General features: G+C 39.2%; 1 protein-coding gene across 6 annotated transcripts in view; it reads right to left on the reverse strand.

Annotated features, from left to right (window-relative positions):
• The window catches only part of Ccdc15 (coiled-coil domain containing 15), a 92,345-nt gene that overhangs the window by 55,349 nt on the left and 22,764 nt on the right, over positions 1-14,232 (reverse strand). For 5 of the 6 annotated variants that reach the window (XM_006242815.5, XM_017596005.3, XM_008766078.4 and 2 more), the window contains 3 exon segments: positions 10,184-10,303; positions 9,004-9,750; positions 5,770-5,880 (listed from right to left, as the gene is read on the reverse strand). In XM_006242815.5, the coding sequence (XP_006242877.2) occupies positions 5,770-5,880; positions 9,004-9,750; positions 10,184-10,303 (978 nt within the window). 6 annotated transcript variants of the gene reach the window in all.

Consider the following 14,232-nt stretch of genomic DNA (forward strand, 5'->3'; position numbering starts at 1 on the left):
CATACTATGGAGTGAACCTGTCAAATCATGAACCAAAATAAATGTTTCCTCCTTTAAGTTGTTGTCCCAGAGATCAGAAATATTAGAGACCTCAAAGTAGGCAGGCTAAGTCACTTGTACAATAAGTCTGTTAACTGAAACTTCATGGGTTAATATGTTGTTGTTATGTCCTAACGACAGCACAAATCTATTGTTCATTGTGTCTGCTTTGCCTTGCTCCTTTATGACCCACTTTCCAAATATTTAACCCTGCCATCAGCCTTGCCTACAAAGAAAAGTAAGGGAAAACATCCAAGAAAGCCACTGGCAGGACAACTTCCTACTCATCAGCATCCTGGTTTACAGGGACCAGGAATCCCTGGTATTCCTGGTGACCTATGGACAGCACCAGAACCACAGAACACAGTCAATTACTATAAGAACTGTCAGGCTAGGGGTAGAGCCCCAAAGTAGAACACTTGCCCAGCATGCATGAGGCCCTGAGTTCCCATCACAAACACATAAAATTAATCATCAGTCCAGAGCTCACCTGGCTACAGCTAAATTTAGACCCCCAGAACCGCCATGTAAACTTTCCAGCTTGTAACCTCTGCAAGATGGACCTTGGTGTGAAAAGCCTTCCATCTCATACTTGCTAACTTACAAACAAGCAAGCTTTTCTCCCATCACTAACTCTTTAGTTATTGGATCAGCAGCAGAAAAAGACATTTCAATGTTTATACCTATGTTTATACCTATGCTTATTCACGAATAACCCAAGTGTACATTAATGGGTGAATAAAATATAACACACACACACAATTAAAGATTTTAAAATGAAAATACTGTTCTATGCTATAGCATTATGCTAAGTGAGGCAGGACAGTCACTAGAGGACAAATATTCTATGAAGCTGATCCCCAGGAGAAACTCAGACTCCTCCGACACTGGAAGCAGGATGGTGCAGGAGGAGAGAGTGGCAGGCTTTTGTTTAATTAGTACAGTTCCAAATATATATGGTTAAAAAAGTTTGGGCTGGAGAGATGGCTCAGTGGTTAGGAGCACTGTCTGTTCATCTAGAGGTCCTGAGTTCAATTCCCAGCAACCACATGGTGGCTCACAGCCATCTATAATGAATCTGATTCCCTCTTCTGGTGTATCTGAAGACAGCAACAGTGTACTCAAATACATAAAATAAATAAATAAATCTTAAAAAACAAAAAGGAGAAAAACAAACTTTATCATAAAAAAAGTTGTGGGGTGGGGATTTAGCTCAGTGGTAGAGCACTTGCCTAGCAAGCGCAAGGCCCTGGGTTCGGTCCCCAGCTCCGAAAAAAAAAGAAAAAAGAAAAAAAAAGTTGTAAAGACAGACAGTTGGCAGGCTGTCCAACACTGTGAAGGCACTTACTGCCACTGGAGTATATATTTGAAAATGTTTAAAATGAGCTGATTGGTTGCTGATACCTTTAATTTCCAATAGTCAGAGACTTAGGTAAGATTTCATGTTCAAGGCTAATATGGGCTATATATGCTATATATGAAGACTGTTTCAAGAACTCAAAAATATATTATAAATAAAAATGGTTTACACGGCAAATTTTGTTCCATGTTTTAAACATCCATGTATTCTGGGACCACAGGGTTTTTCAGGTACGCATACATCAAGCACTGTTTAAACATTTCACAAGAGTTTACCCATGGATTAATGCATACATTTTATTTTAAATGTTTTATAAGGTTTTCAAACTATAAGATACAAAGAATTACTTCTTCATATTTCACTATTCCTTCCCCCCATTCATTTTTAAGATTTTCTCCTTTTAAAACTTGTCTATGGATAAACTATTTTCCAGGCACTTGTGATAATGCCTGCATACATTTCTGTTCATCATAATCTGGGGCAGGGGGTGAGTTTGGAGCAGTGTCCTGCTACTGGCTTCCAGTGGGTAAATGAAAAGAAGACACAGACATGAAGTTAGGAGCAGGGGCTGGAGAGATGGCTCAGAGGTTAAGAGCACTGGTTGCTCTTCCACAGGTCCTGAATTCAATTCCCAGCAACCACATTGTGGCTGACAACCGTCTGTATTGTGATCTGCTGCCCTCTTCTGGCCCTTAGGCATGCATACATGCAGGCAGAAAGCTGTATGATGTATATACATAATAAATAAATACTAAAAAAAAAAGAAGTTAAGAACACATCTAAGAGGGTATAAATATTTACATATTCCTATAACACATGAAAATAAATATAGTATCATAGTTCAATAGTTGAAGTTTAAAAAGCTGAATAATCGATATATAATGTCATTATATAAAAATATATGTGATACACAATCCAATAAAAAAATCATTTGTAGGAGCTGGAGAAATGGCTCAGTGGTTAAGAGCACTGACTGCTCTTCCGGTGATCCTGAGTTCAAGTCCCAGCAACCACATGGTGGCTCACAATTATCTGTAATGGGATCTGATGTCCTCTTCTGGTATGTCTGAACAGCTACAGTGTACTCACATAAAATAAATAAATCTTAAAAAAATACATTTCTATGCACACATATATGCATGTGTACGCAAATTAAATGGTCTAGAATGATGAGCTTTAAACTGTTGATGGTAGGTATTTCTGGGAAAAGGAAAGGCTGAGGAAATAGAACATGGAAAGGCAACTTTGATCTTTACTCTGTCCATACTTCTGCATTTAAAATTTTGCATTGAAAAATTTATTGAATTGAATCCTCCTAATGGATCAATTTGCAAATACTAAAATTAAATTGGCATCTATAAATAACATGTTCTGTCTGACTGTATTGTGAAAGATAAATTGAAACAGAACAGAAAAGTCAAAGCCAAGAAGTCAGTTTCCTAGATCAGACAAAGTGGAGGTAGACACTGGGCATCAATTAGAAGACCAGTTAAGGAACAGCAGGGGCCTGAGCTAAAATGATGGCGACAAGAATAGAAAAGTATAATGTGAAACCGTCCCAATCTGTCTCATCAAGAGGATCTAAGAAGGCAAGATGACTTAGCAAGGAAAGGTGTTTGCTGAACAAGCCTAGAGACTTGAGTTTGACTCCTGAAACTCAAGGAGCTGTAGGAGACTGCCTGCTATTCTAGTTTGGTTCTTCATTGCTGTGATGGATAAACACTAACCAAAAGCAACTTAGGAAAGGAAGGGGTTTATTTGGCTCACAGATTATGGCCCACCACTGAGGGAAGCTAAAGCAGGACCTAAATCAGGAACTGAAGCAGAGACCATGGAGGAAAGCTGCTTCCATGGCCCCACCTCCCCTGGTTTGCTCATCTACCTACCTTATATAACCCATGACCACCTCACCATGAGTAGCATCACCCACATCAACTGGGCCCTCCTACCGGAAATAGCAAATAAGAAGATTCTCCTCATACATGCCCGCAAGCTGGTCTGACGGAAGCAATTCCTCAGCTGAGGCTCCTTCTTCTCAGGTGGGTCAAGGTGACAGTGAAGCTAATGATGTCTGACTCTAACAAACTGTTCTCTGACCTCTACACATGCACTCCATGGAATGTGAACCACATTACATCATGCCACAGCACACAATAATAATAAAATTTTCTAATTGAAAAAGGACCTAATATCAAGGTACAGAGGGGATATGAAAATAATCCCCAGGGTTGCACCTTGCACAGTTAAGTGGGTAAAGTAACTGATCTGGAATGAGCACTCAGAAGTCTTGAGACAGTCACTGGGTATTCCTAACTACATTTCAAAATCATCAAAATACAATATCCGGTAGCTGAAGTCACAGAAGTAAATGTTACGGAGATGGTAAGGGAGAGGTGGAGAGGGTGAGAGAAAGGGAGAGAGGGAGGGAGGGAGGGAGGGAGGGAGGGAGGGAGGGAGGGAGGAAGAAACTGAGACGGTTTAGTAATTTTTAGAATACAGCACACTAGCAGAAAACAAATTCAGTAAAGAGGAAGGCTGAGCAAAAGTGATCAAAACTCTAGGAGAGAATCACAAAGGGGAAGGGTTCAGGAAGAAGCAGTGTCCTACTCCAATGCTGCAGAAGGCCAGCCGCACACTGAAGCCCAGTGTCCACTGACTTAACAAGAACGGACCTAGGAACCTTCTAAACAGCATTCAGGTTCAAGGGTATTGGTGAGGACTGAGAAACTGCCTATGTATCTAAGTCAGTGGGAATAAAAAGGAGCTAGTTAACATTTTAAAAAAACCTGGTTGTTATGACCACTAAAATTATTTGCAGATCCCAATTAGGAAAAAAATATGAGTATCATGAAGAATTATGAATCTTCAAAACCACTGTCTATAGAACCCAAGAGGAGTTTTATTTTCATTTTGTTTCTGTGGTGCTGGGGAAGGAAGCAAGGACCTTGTGCATGCTAGGCAAGCTCATTACCAATGATCATATCTCTCTACTCCAAAGTAGTTTTGGGTTTTTGTTTGTTTGTTTAAATAGAAAACACTTGAGAACATCTCTACAAGGGAAATAGTTTAAGATGCATCCATGATATAAGATAATTAATGGCACAAGAGTCTACAAGAAAAAATAAATGTAGAATATATATCCAAGAAACCACTCTTGCTCTAATACAGTCAGATTAGATAACATTGGCAAAAATAAATAAATATTTATAACTAGTAATAGCAGTAATAATTGTGAAAGCTTTGGTTCCTTCCTTCCTTCCTTCCTTCCTTCCTTCCTTCCTTCCTTCCTGCCTTCTTCCTTCCTTCTTTCCTTCCTTTCCTCCTCCTCCTCCTCTTCTTTCCCCCCCCCCCTTTCTCTCTCTCTCTTTTGAGACAGGGTCTATGTAAACCAGCTATGTAAATCACAGCTCAAGTGCTGTGATTAAAGATGTATGCCACCATGCCCAACTTTTGATTTTCTTTATGCAACAAAATTCCTGAAGTAAACTAAGGGAGGCTTTAAAGACTTGTGTGGGCTTAGTCTCAGAGATCTGAGCCTAAGGTCACATGAATGTGTTGTTCTTGGGACCATGTTATAGGATTATGTAAGATAGATCATAATGGCAGGAGCATGCAGTAGAGCAAAATGATACATTTCACATGGACAGGAATGAGTGAGACAGGCAAAGGCCAGGAAAAAGGTACATTCTTCCAAGACACATGCCTAGTGAAGATCTTCTACACTAGTCTCCACCTCCTAGAGTCCATTTATGAGGTCGGTTCCTTCATGATCCAATCACTTCCCAATAGCACCACCATCTGGAGACCAAGCCTTCAAATGAGCCTTTGTGGACACTAAATCTAAACTATAACAGACAGAAAGAACAGATAAAAGGCCTCGTCCCTCAGGTCCTTCAGACTATACAGATGACAACATTGAAGAAGCTATGACGGTACATCGTAGGCCAACCTTGCAGGCCCAAACTAAAAGTCGCAAAGAGCAGCCATTCAGCAGAAGCCGCAGCCCACATCTACTTCCTATCATTTTGACTCCTTTAAAGAGACCAAGAGGAAATTTGTTGATCTTTTTCAGGCACCCTAACACTACTAGTCACCTAGAGCCTTTTATTCTAAAATAATTCATAAAACCACAAATAGAAACAATATAGAGGGTAGTAGAATTTTAGCAGAAATGTGTTTAAGATCACAGCCTTGTGATATTTCTTTAAACACTAGCGATCTTAGTTCAGTATACTCAAACTTGACCAATGCTACCCTAAAAAGTTCTGGCATAAGCTTTAAGATAATGTTTACAACAATGTGGTTTTTGATCAGCCTCCCTGCTTAGTAAGACATCTCCAGCAGCATATATACTCTGTGGTCTGCCCTACCTGTCGCCTGCTGCACGTGTCTCTCCGTTGTCTGGGTGGAAGACATTCATGGCCACTGAGATACAAATCCTCTTGCCACCTTTCAGCTGTCCTAACAGATGGCTGCTGGCTCTGAAAACACACATCAAATTGTGTAAATGGGGACATAATAGTGAAAATACTAAGGCTTCTGTCATAACCCCATGTAATCTAAATAAGCCAGAATGCTCTGATCTGTTATATACCATAAAAGTAGAGATATTTCTTGTCACTATCAATCTTGGCACCATCTGTAAAACAATCGTAAATTTTACCTATGAGACAAGGATCACATCAGTATCTACCTCCCAGGTTATTTTAAGGACTCAGTAAGATAATGAATACAAGGCTCTAAAACCGTTTGGCCTATTGTTAATGCTTCATGAAGGTCGCTATCATTTTTAAGATGTGGTTAATGAGGATAGTAGTTTTTCCCAGTGCTTACACCACCTGTACTAAACACCACTCTCCCTGCTTTCTGGCAGAGTGTGAGTCCTGGATCTCATATAATCCATAGTACTCTGGATATAATGCCTTTTGCCATCTTCCACCTATAATATGCAATGCCAGCTCATAGTTCCTGTACTGTGAGACAATATAAATATCAATATAAATCACCAAACACAAGGATGACATCTACAGCAGCGATTAAAGCTTATGATGAGGACGGTAGTAGTGTTAATCGATCAGAATGGCAAACAGAACAAAAGGCAGCCTGTTTCTGTTCTTTGCTCATTATTATTGACCTTAACAGTGTACACTGAAGCAATTATTGCAGTGCCTGTCAAGTCTCCAGCCCAGATCTAAGCACTCTGCTCTCTGCAGAACGCTCTTCACTACCTCCATCTCTACTCATTCTCCCGCAAAGGTTAGGTCTCAAATACTGTGTGAAACATGAGCACAGTCTTCCAAAGCAGCACCTTGTGCAATCTTCCATTTCTCTCCAGATAAAGTCTGTCCGATACACTTGATCAAAAGGAACTACAAAGTGTCTCAACAGAAATGAGTTCATTATACTACAAGAGAAAATCCAAGACTAATGACAGAACAGAGGATGTGTGTTGTATGTGTGTCTGTGTCTCACAAAAGTTTCCAAACTCACCATGAAGTAGGAACAAACTAATGTAATGAATCCTTCATGGCGCCCTTACTAGCAACCTTTATTTTTTCATCTATGACTTTTCCAACTTTTTTTAAAATTTATTTTCTATGTGTGTTTTTCATGTGTAAGCTTTGCCTGTGTGTATGACTGCACAGAACACATGTGCCTGCAGAAGTCAGAGGGGACATTGGATTCTCTGGAACTGGAGCTATAGGAGGTTGTGAGCCAGTGTGAGTGCTGGGAACTAAACTTGATTCCTCTGGAAGACAGCCAATGCTCTAAACCCACTGAGTCATCTCTCCAGTATCTTCTCCAACATTTTTTAGGAGTATTTTAAAGCAAACCACAGATTGTTTTAGCACATTTCAAAATACCTATACATTTTCCTCTTAGCCTTAAGTCTATGTATTCCACATAAAAGCTAGCTTGATAAATCTTGACTGAAGTAATGGTGTTTTTTCTTTCTCAGAGGTTATATGGCCCTCATTCTATAGATTCTCTCTACCTGTTCTCTAAGGAAGACTTGGTTCTGAATCTGAGGTGAAGCATAATGAGGACACTCAAGAGGCAACTCCTTACCTCACCCCTTATAAAAGTTATGGTTGCTTGAGAAATATGTCCTAAAAGATAACAAAGACAATAACAATGGCAATAATAACATAACAATCATCATCCTGCATAGAGTAATAAGCTAGTCAAGATCTTGCATGACTGTAAAATTGCTTCAGTGAGAACTCCATGGAAATCTTGATGTCTAGAACCAGTGACAATGCTACACTCTTAATCCAATCCTTTCCATTTTAATTCTTAAACCTAAACCACAAATAAGAGACCACAAACTCAGCAAACCTTAAAACAGCTTAAGGTCAGCTACTACTTTTCATCCTCTTCATGTCAGGGCAATGAGTTTGTGAGAACACTATGGGAGCCAGCAACAGAGATTAATCCTGGTAAACTGAAACAGTTTAACTGCCTTTTGAGTGGGACAATTTATTTGAGTTACCTGGTTTACTAAATAAAACAGGGTCATATTACCACTAGGTGCAAGACAGAACAGAAAAAGAGACCACCAAGAACTGAATTCTTGAGGGTTCACACCCTATGTGCATCCTTCTTAAAGCAGAGTGCCATTCTAGTAGAACTTAGAACTCCATTCCCACTAATGTCATGCTGCCCTACTTTGTCTCTGATAAAGTCTTAGACTTGTGGTTTGGGAGGTAGATACTGGTAACTCGCCAGAAAAAACATTTCTCTCCCTTTCCCATCTGTTATATCAAAGAATGGCTCCTTAAAGTTTACCTCCTAAAAGAAAAAAAAATATATTGTGTAGCAGAATAATATGACAGAAATGATATTTAGAACAGGTGAAAACCTCGAGGTAATTTTTAAACTCAGAGTAATATGAAATATAATGGCAGGTAGCCCTTTTTTGTCAGTTCTAAAGTTCAGCTGAGAGTCCTGGAAGATCCAAGTTAAACCCCAAGCAGTTAAGTTTCTGCTAGTCTTTGTCCTTTTTCTGCTCTACCTTGCTGCTGATGGAGACCTGTTAGCACCCACAGAGATCTTGACAGACATCAGAGCAAGTGCCTCACTCCCTGTCTATCTCTCAGAACTGATTCTGGCTTCTCCATGTTTGCTTTAAAAAGAGCAAATACAATGTGCTGATTGCTGAGTTAAGAATAACAGGTTAGCTTAGACTGTCGGCCTGGGTGAGAATTTGGCCAAGTGCTGTCCTCCACACGTCTCCTTCTTCCTTCACCTCTAAATGATCTCTCGCTGAAAACTGACCTGGAACCTGTGTTGAAAGATACAACTGGGAACTTGTGGGACATGCCTCTTTCCAACTTCCAGCTGCCAAAGCAGATGATGGCTGCCAGAAATCTTTATCCTAATAAAGAATTATATTTTTATACATAAATCTCCCAGATAGATGAAATATACTGCTGACATTACTGTTAACATTTTGTAAGAACCCCACAGTTTTGGAAAGAATCAGTCAGGAAACTGCCATTTGCAGTAGGAATCTCTACACCAGCTGCAGAGGGATCCTTGCAGATCCTGCTGCAAACTGAGAGTCACATGGGTCGTGTTCCCTTCCTACTGCTCTGTCTTACCTGACTTTGCAGTGGAAGATCCTGCTCCTGATAACTGTGTAGATAGTTCTGGGCTTTGGAAAGAACATCATGATCCTGACATTTAGGAAGAACATGTGGATCTCTTCGGTCCTGATATATAGGTAAAATATACTGATGTCTGGGCAGGGGAAACTGGTCTTCAGGTGGGAGATCCTGCTTCTGACATTTGAGTGGATGATTCTGTTCTTTGGGTAAAGCAAGTTGGTTTGTAGGTAGAAATTCCTGGGCTACAGGTAGAAAATGCTGGTCCTGGTATTTAGGTAAAACATTCTGGTAATTAGGGAGAACACAGTGATCTTTGGGTAAAGAACCCTGGTATTGACAATTGAGCAGAAAATCTTGGTCTCTGGATAGAAAGGCCTGGTGTGAGGGTAGAGAATCCTGGGCTTCCAGCTCAGTATCCCCGTCTAGCTCAACAGTCTGGACTTTAAGAGTGTCCTGAATTTCCGTCTTCACAGCCTGGCCGTCTGGCTCTGTGGTCTGAAACTCCATTCCAGCGGCCTGGGTGTCAGGCTCACCACCTGGCTCTTTAGGTTCAATTCTTGAAGCTTTAGGCTCAACAGCCTGGACATCTATCACATCACTCTGAGATTCCGGAAGGCAGCTTTTAACTTCTACAAAATAACCCTGGGCTTCTGGAAGAACAGGCTGAAGGCTATGGGGATACAATTGCTTTCCTTCATCTTCCTTTATTACAACAGATAATGGATTTTTGAATTTTACTTTCTGAAAGGAAATATAAACAAAAACAGAGACTGTTAGATGGTAAGAAAAATCTAGATCTTTTTCCCTATGAGTCCTAAAATAATATTAAATGATATCATAATCAAACAAAACTAGGATAAAAGATGAACTTCAAAATAGCCCGAGTCAATATAAATCCTTAATCAAAGTCAAACTTTTTAAAGAACACTTTTTTGCATTACTGGTGACTGAATCGAGACTTCATGCATAAAAGACAAACATTCTACCACTGGGCTACATACTCAGTCCTGCTTTTAGTTTTGGGATAAGTTCTCACAAAATTGTTTAGGTTGGTCTTGAATTCGCTCTGAATCCAAGGCTGACTTGGAACTTGTAATCCTTCTGCTTTAGTCTCCCAAGCGGCTAAGACTGAAGATTGTAGCCCTTAGAGCTTTGCTTTATTTTATTGCCTTACCTGAACTTTGCTGAGAGCCTTTTCTTTGTCTTCAGAAAGGAGATCCTGCTGGCAGCTCTCAAACAAATTGTCTCTCTCCTCACTTACCACAACAGATGAAATTTTCCCACAGCCAAGGTCCTAAAGAAAAAGCAAACACAATTAAAACAAGAAAGAAAAAAAACAAAACAAACAAAAACCCCAAAACCATCAGTGTAGCTATTACAAGTAGAAACCATATATTTGCAACAAAATCTTAAGAACAATAAGACTTTAGATACTGCAAACAAGTCTAACAGAAGAATGTATTCAAATAGCATTAAGTGTTTATAAAGTACAAGGCTGTACACTTTAAACCATAAAACATAATTAAAAAGAAATTAAAGATCTAAATATATGAAGAGCTATCCCACATTCATAGTGTGAAACAATATTGTTCTATGGCAATATTACAGAATTTGGAGGACAATCTGTCGTCCCAGAACTTGAAGGTAACAACATGAATTCATGAGTGAAGAGCAGCCTAGGAAACATCCTCAAACCTTATTGAATATACACACAAAGATAGACACACACAAGTGCGCATACACACACACACACACACACACACATACACACACACGCACACACACACAAAGATACACACACAAGCACACTCACGCACACACACACACATACACACAGGTACACACCCCAACCATGGCTATATTTCCAACGTTGAAGATTACAGGTTGATCTACGAACTCAAGAATCCCTATCAAAATCCCAGCTGGCTTAAAGAAAAAAAAGCAAGACAGAAAAAGCCAATAGAATTAACAAGTGAATCATACAGGCACACAGAATATTAGAAAGATGAGGGGTAAGAAACAAGCCCACACATTTATAGTGAACTGACATCTGACCTGGGTGCCAGGACAATTCAATGGGAAAAGAATAACTCTAACTTTAGCATTAAGACAACTGGGTATCAAATGAAAAAAGAATGAAGTGAACAACGTCTGCAGTTCTCTTATGAACATCACCTCAAGGTGAATACAGACCTCCAGGCAAGAGCCAAAAGTTTAATGTACTTGGAAGAGCTAGGAATCAAACGATAACAGGTAACCAATGGGTAGGAGACACAACACAAAAAGTTCAAACTACGAAGAACAGCAATAAATAAATAGAACGCTCCAAAACTAAAGTGTGCAGCCTGTAAATGATGCTACTAATAAAGTGAAATGATAGTATACAGAAAGGGGGAAGGTCACATGCCTACTTTCCAGCAGACTAATATTCATACACAGAAGGACCATTTAAATCTTTCCAATAAAAAATAAGATCCAACTAAAATTTTTCAATAGACATTTTCTTCACAAGAGATACAAATTGGCAGTAAGTACCCATCTCTCCATTTCCCTATCTGATTTTCTATAAAGTTCTGGTAATACATTGTAGTTAAGGGCCCACATGGACCTCATGGTGGGGGAGGGGGTTCCTCTCCTGTTTATTTATTTGTCTTGATATATGCTGGTTTTCTAAAAAAGGGCTTTCGGGGTGGGGTGTGTGTGTGTGAACACGCCAATCTATATATAAATGGTCTTGAGAAAGCAATGACTTCATGATACACAATCTTTATGAATGACCTAGAATAAACAGCTTTGAATAAAGGGAAATTATTATTTGTACTACAAACATACAAATAAATCACACGTCAACATGTGGATTAAAATATACTAGAAGAATATATAAACTTTAGAAATGACAACCTGCAGCTTTTCTAGCTGCTAACAGCTACAGAAGACCATAATTTCAGTCTTGGCAATCTGACAGCGGCCAAGCAAGAACATGTTGTACTTGTATCTCAAATTTTGAATGACAATGGCAAATAGATTTCACTAAAGTCTAATAAGAGAATGACTGCAGAATTTAACAGGGTTACAATGTAGTTCTTTTTGATTGGTAGTTTTTGCTTCACATATACAGGAAGGCAGAACATAGCTCAGATATAAACAAAAATGTAAGTGTAAGAAAGGTTTCACTAATTTCACAGACCATTCCCAGTTATATGGAGTAGATCTATCTCTATTCTGTAGTCTGAAAAAGAACATGACATTCTCTGGAAAGAAACACACAGCCTGAACTCATCATCATCGTCGTCATAATAATAAGTTACACTCATATGGCACCTCTGACGTATGAAACTGGTTTGTACAAGGATGTTATCTTTGGATTAATTTTCTCTTCTACAGGATTAATTATGTATTTTCTCTGGAAAAACACCAACTGAAATGTCTGAATATATTCCAAACAATGTAAAATACCAGTCTCTAGGAACTAATAACACCTTTTTCCTAGCATATTAGAAAGTGTTGGGGTTGGGGATTTAGCTCAGTGGTAGAGTAGAGCGCTTGCCTAGGAAGAGCAAGGCCCTGGGTTCGGTCCCCAGCTCCGAAAAAAAGAACCAAAAAAAAAAAAAAAATGTCCAATCCTTTTCCTAATGGTACCTGCCAGTGACTCTTAACAGTCTGAATCCATGGCAGGTTTAAGAAGAAACAAAGCATAAAATAAAAGGTATTTCAAAGTTACAACAGAATACTGGGAAAAAAAGCTATCATATGATTACATCTAGGATGGGCTACCATGTGTGAACATATAGATGCCTACTTGCTTTTTTTTTTTTTTTTAGATTTATTTATTTATTATATATAAGTACACTGTAGCTGTCTTCAGATACACCAGAAGAGGGCATCGGATCTCTTTACAGATGGTTGTGAGCCACCATGTGGTTGCTGGGAATTGAACTCATGACCTCTGGAAGAGCAGTCGGGTGCTCTTAACCGCTGAGCCATCTCTCCAGCCCGCCTACTTGCTTTTTAAATTTAATTTTTAAACTTTTAATTAATATTGAAAAGGAAGATATTCATAGTTTAGTACCCCAACAATTACAAATTTAGAAACAAATGTCTCTGAAAGCCATGTTGCAACACTTAAAGAAAAACTCACCTATGTGGTGGGGGTGCCACAGGACTATCACCTAATGAGTGGTGTTGTATAGGTAATTAGTTTGTGAAAGTATGCACTATGATTTTACAACAAGGAAATCAACTAGCAACACATTTCCCTGAGTGTACTGCTGTAGTTAAGCAGCACAGTGTGTGTGTCCATGCCATATGCCAAGTAGGCACTGAAACTGGGAAAGAGCTGAGAAACGTGATGGCAGAAGTGCACTAACAAGCCTACATGTCTACTGAACTAGATGCTGCCACCCAAACACCAGATCAGTGAGCAAACACATGAAAGCATCAACTGAGAACCCATCAGTAAAACCTTAAATAAGTAGGACAGCCAAACAATGCCATTTTCTAAGTATAGGCCTAAATGTACTTATACTTTTAAGACTGGATCTACACATAGTTTCTAATTCTTCATTCTAAATTTAAATTCCTTTATTAAAAATAGTGCTCACACCAGGCAGTGGTGTTGCATACCTTTAACCCCAGCACTCGGGAGGCAGAGGCAGGAGGATCTTTGTGAGCTCAAGCGCAGCCTAATCTTCCAAGACAATTAAGGTTACAAACAGAAACCCTGTCTATGGAAAACAAACAAAAGTGGTATTTATTATTTCTTTACTAGAAAATAAAACATATATATTATGAAATAAAAAGACAGAAGGAAATAAAACCATCTATAATATTATATAAAAATATGAAGTCCTAGACTTGATTGTCAGCAAGTACAAGGGAGAAGAGGAAGAGCAGTACTAACTTCCGGTACCATTTCTATCCAAATGTTTGTGTATACACACAGCATTCTCTCCCGTCTCATCTTTCCTTACCACACACAACTTCATCTCAGATCTGGGTTATTTACTTATTTATTAAATACTTCCATACTAGTACAGAAGTCCCCTGACAGAAATCTTTTTTAATTAATTGTTTATTTATTTATGAGTGCACTGTCACTGTCTTCAGACACACCAGAAGAGGGCGTTCGATTCCATTACAGATGGTTGTGAGCCACCATGTGGTCGCTGGGAATTGAACTCGGGACCTCTGGAAGAGCAGTCAGTGCTCTTAACCGCTGAGCCA

This window comes from Rattus norvegicus, chromosome 8 (assembly GCF_036323735.1).
Source record: "Rattus norvegicus strain BN/NHsdMcwi chromosome 8, GRCr8, whole genome shotgun sequence".
Classification (NCBI taxonomy): Eukaryota; Metazoa; Chordata; class Mammalia; order Rodentia; family Muridae; genus Rattus; species Rattus norvegicus.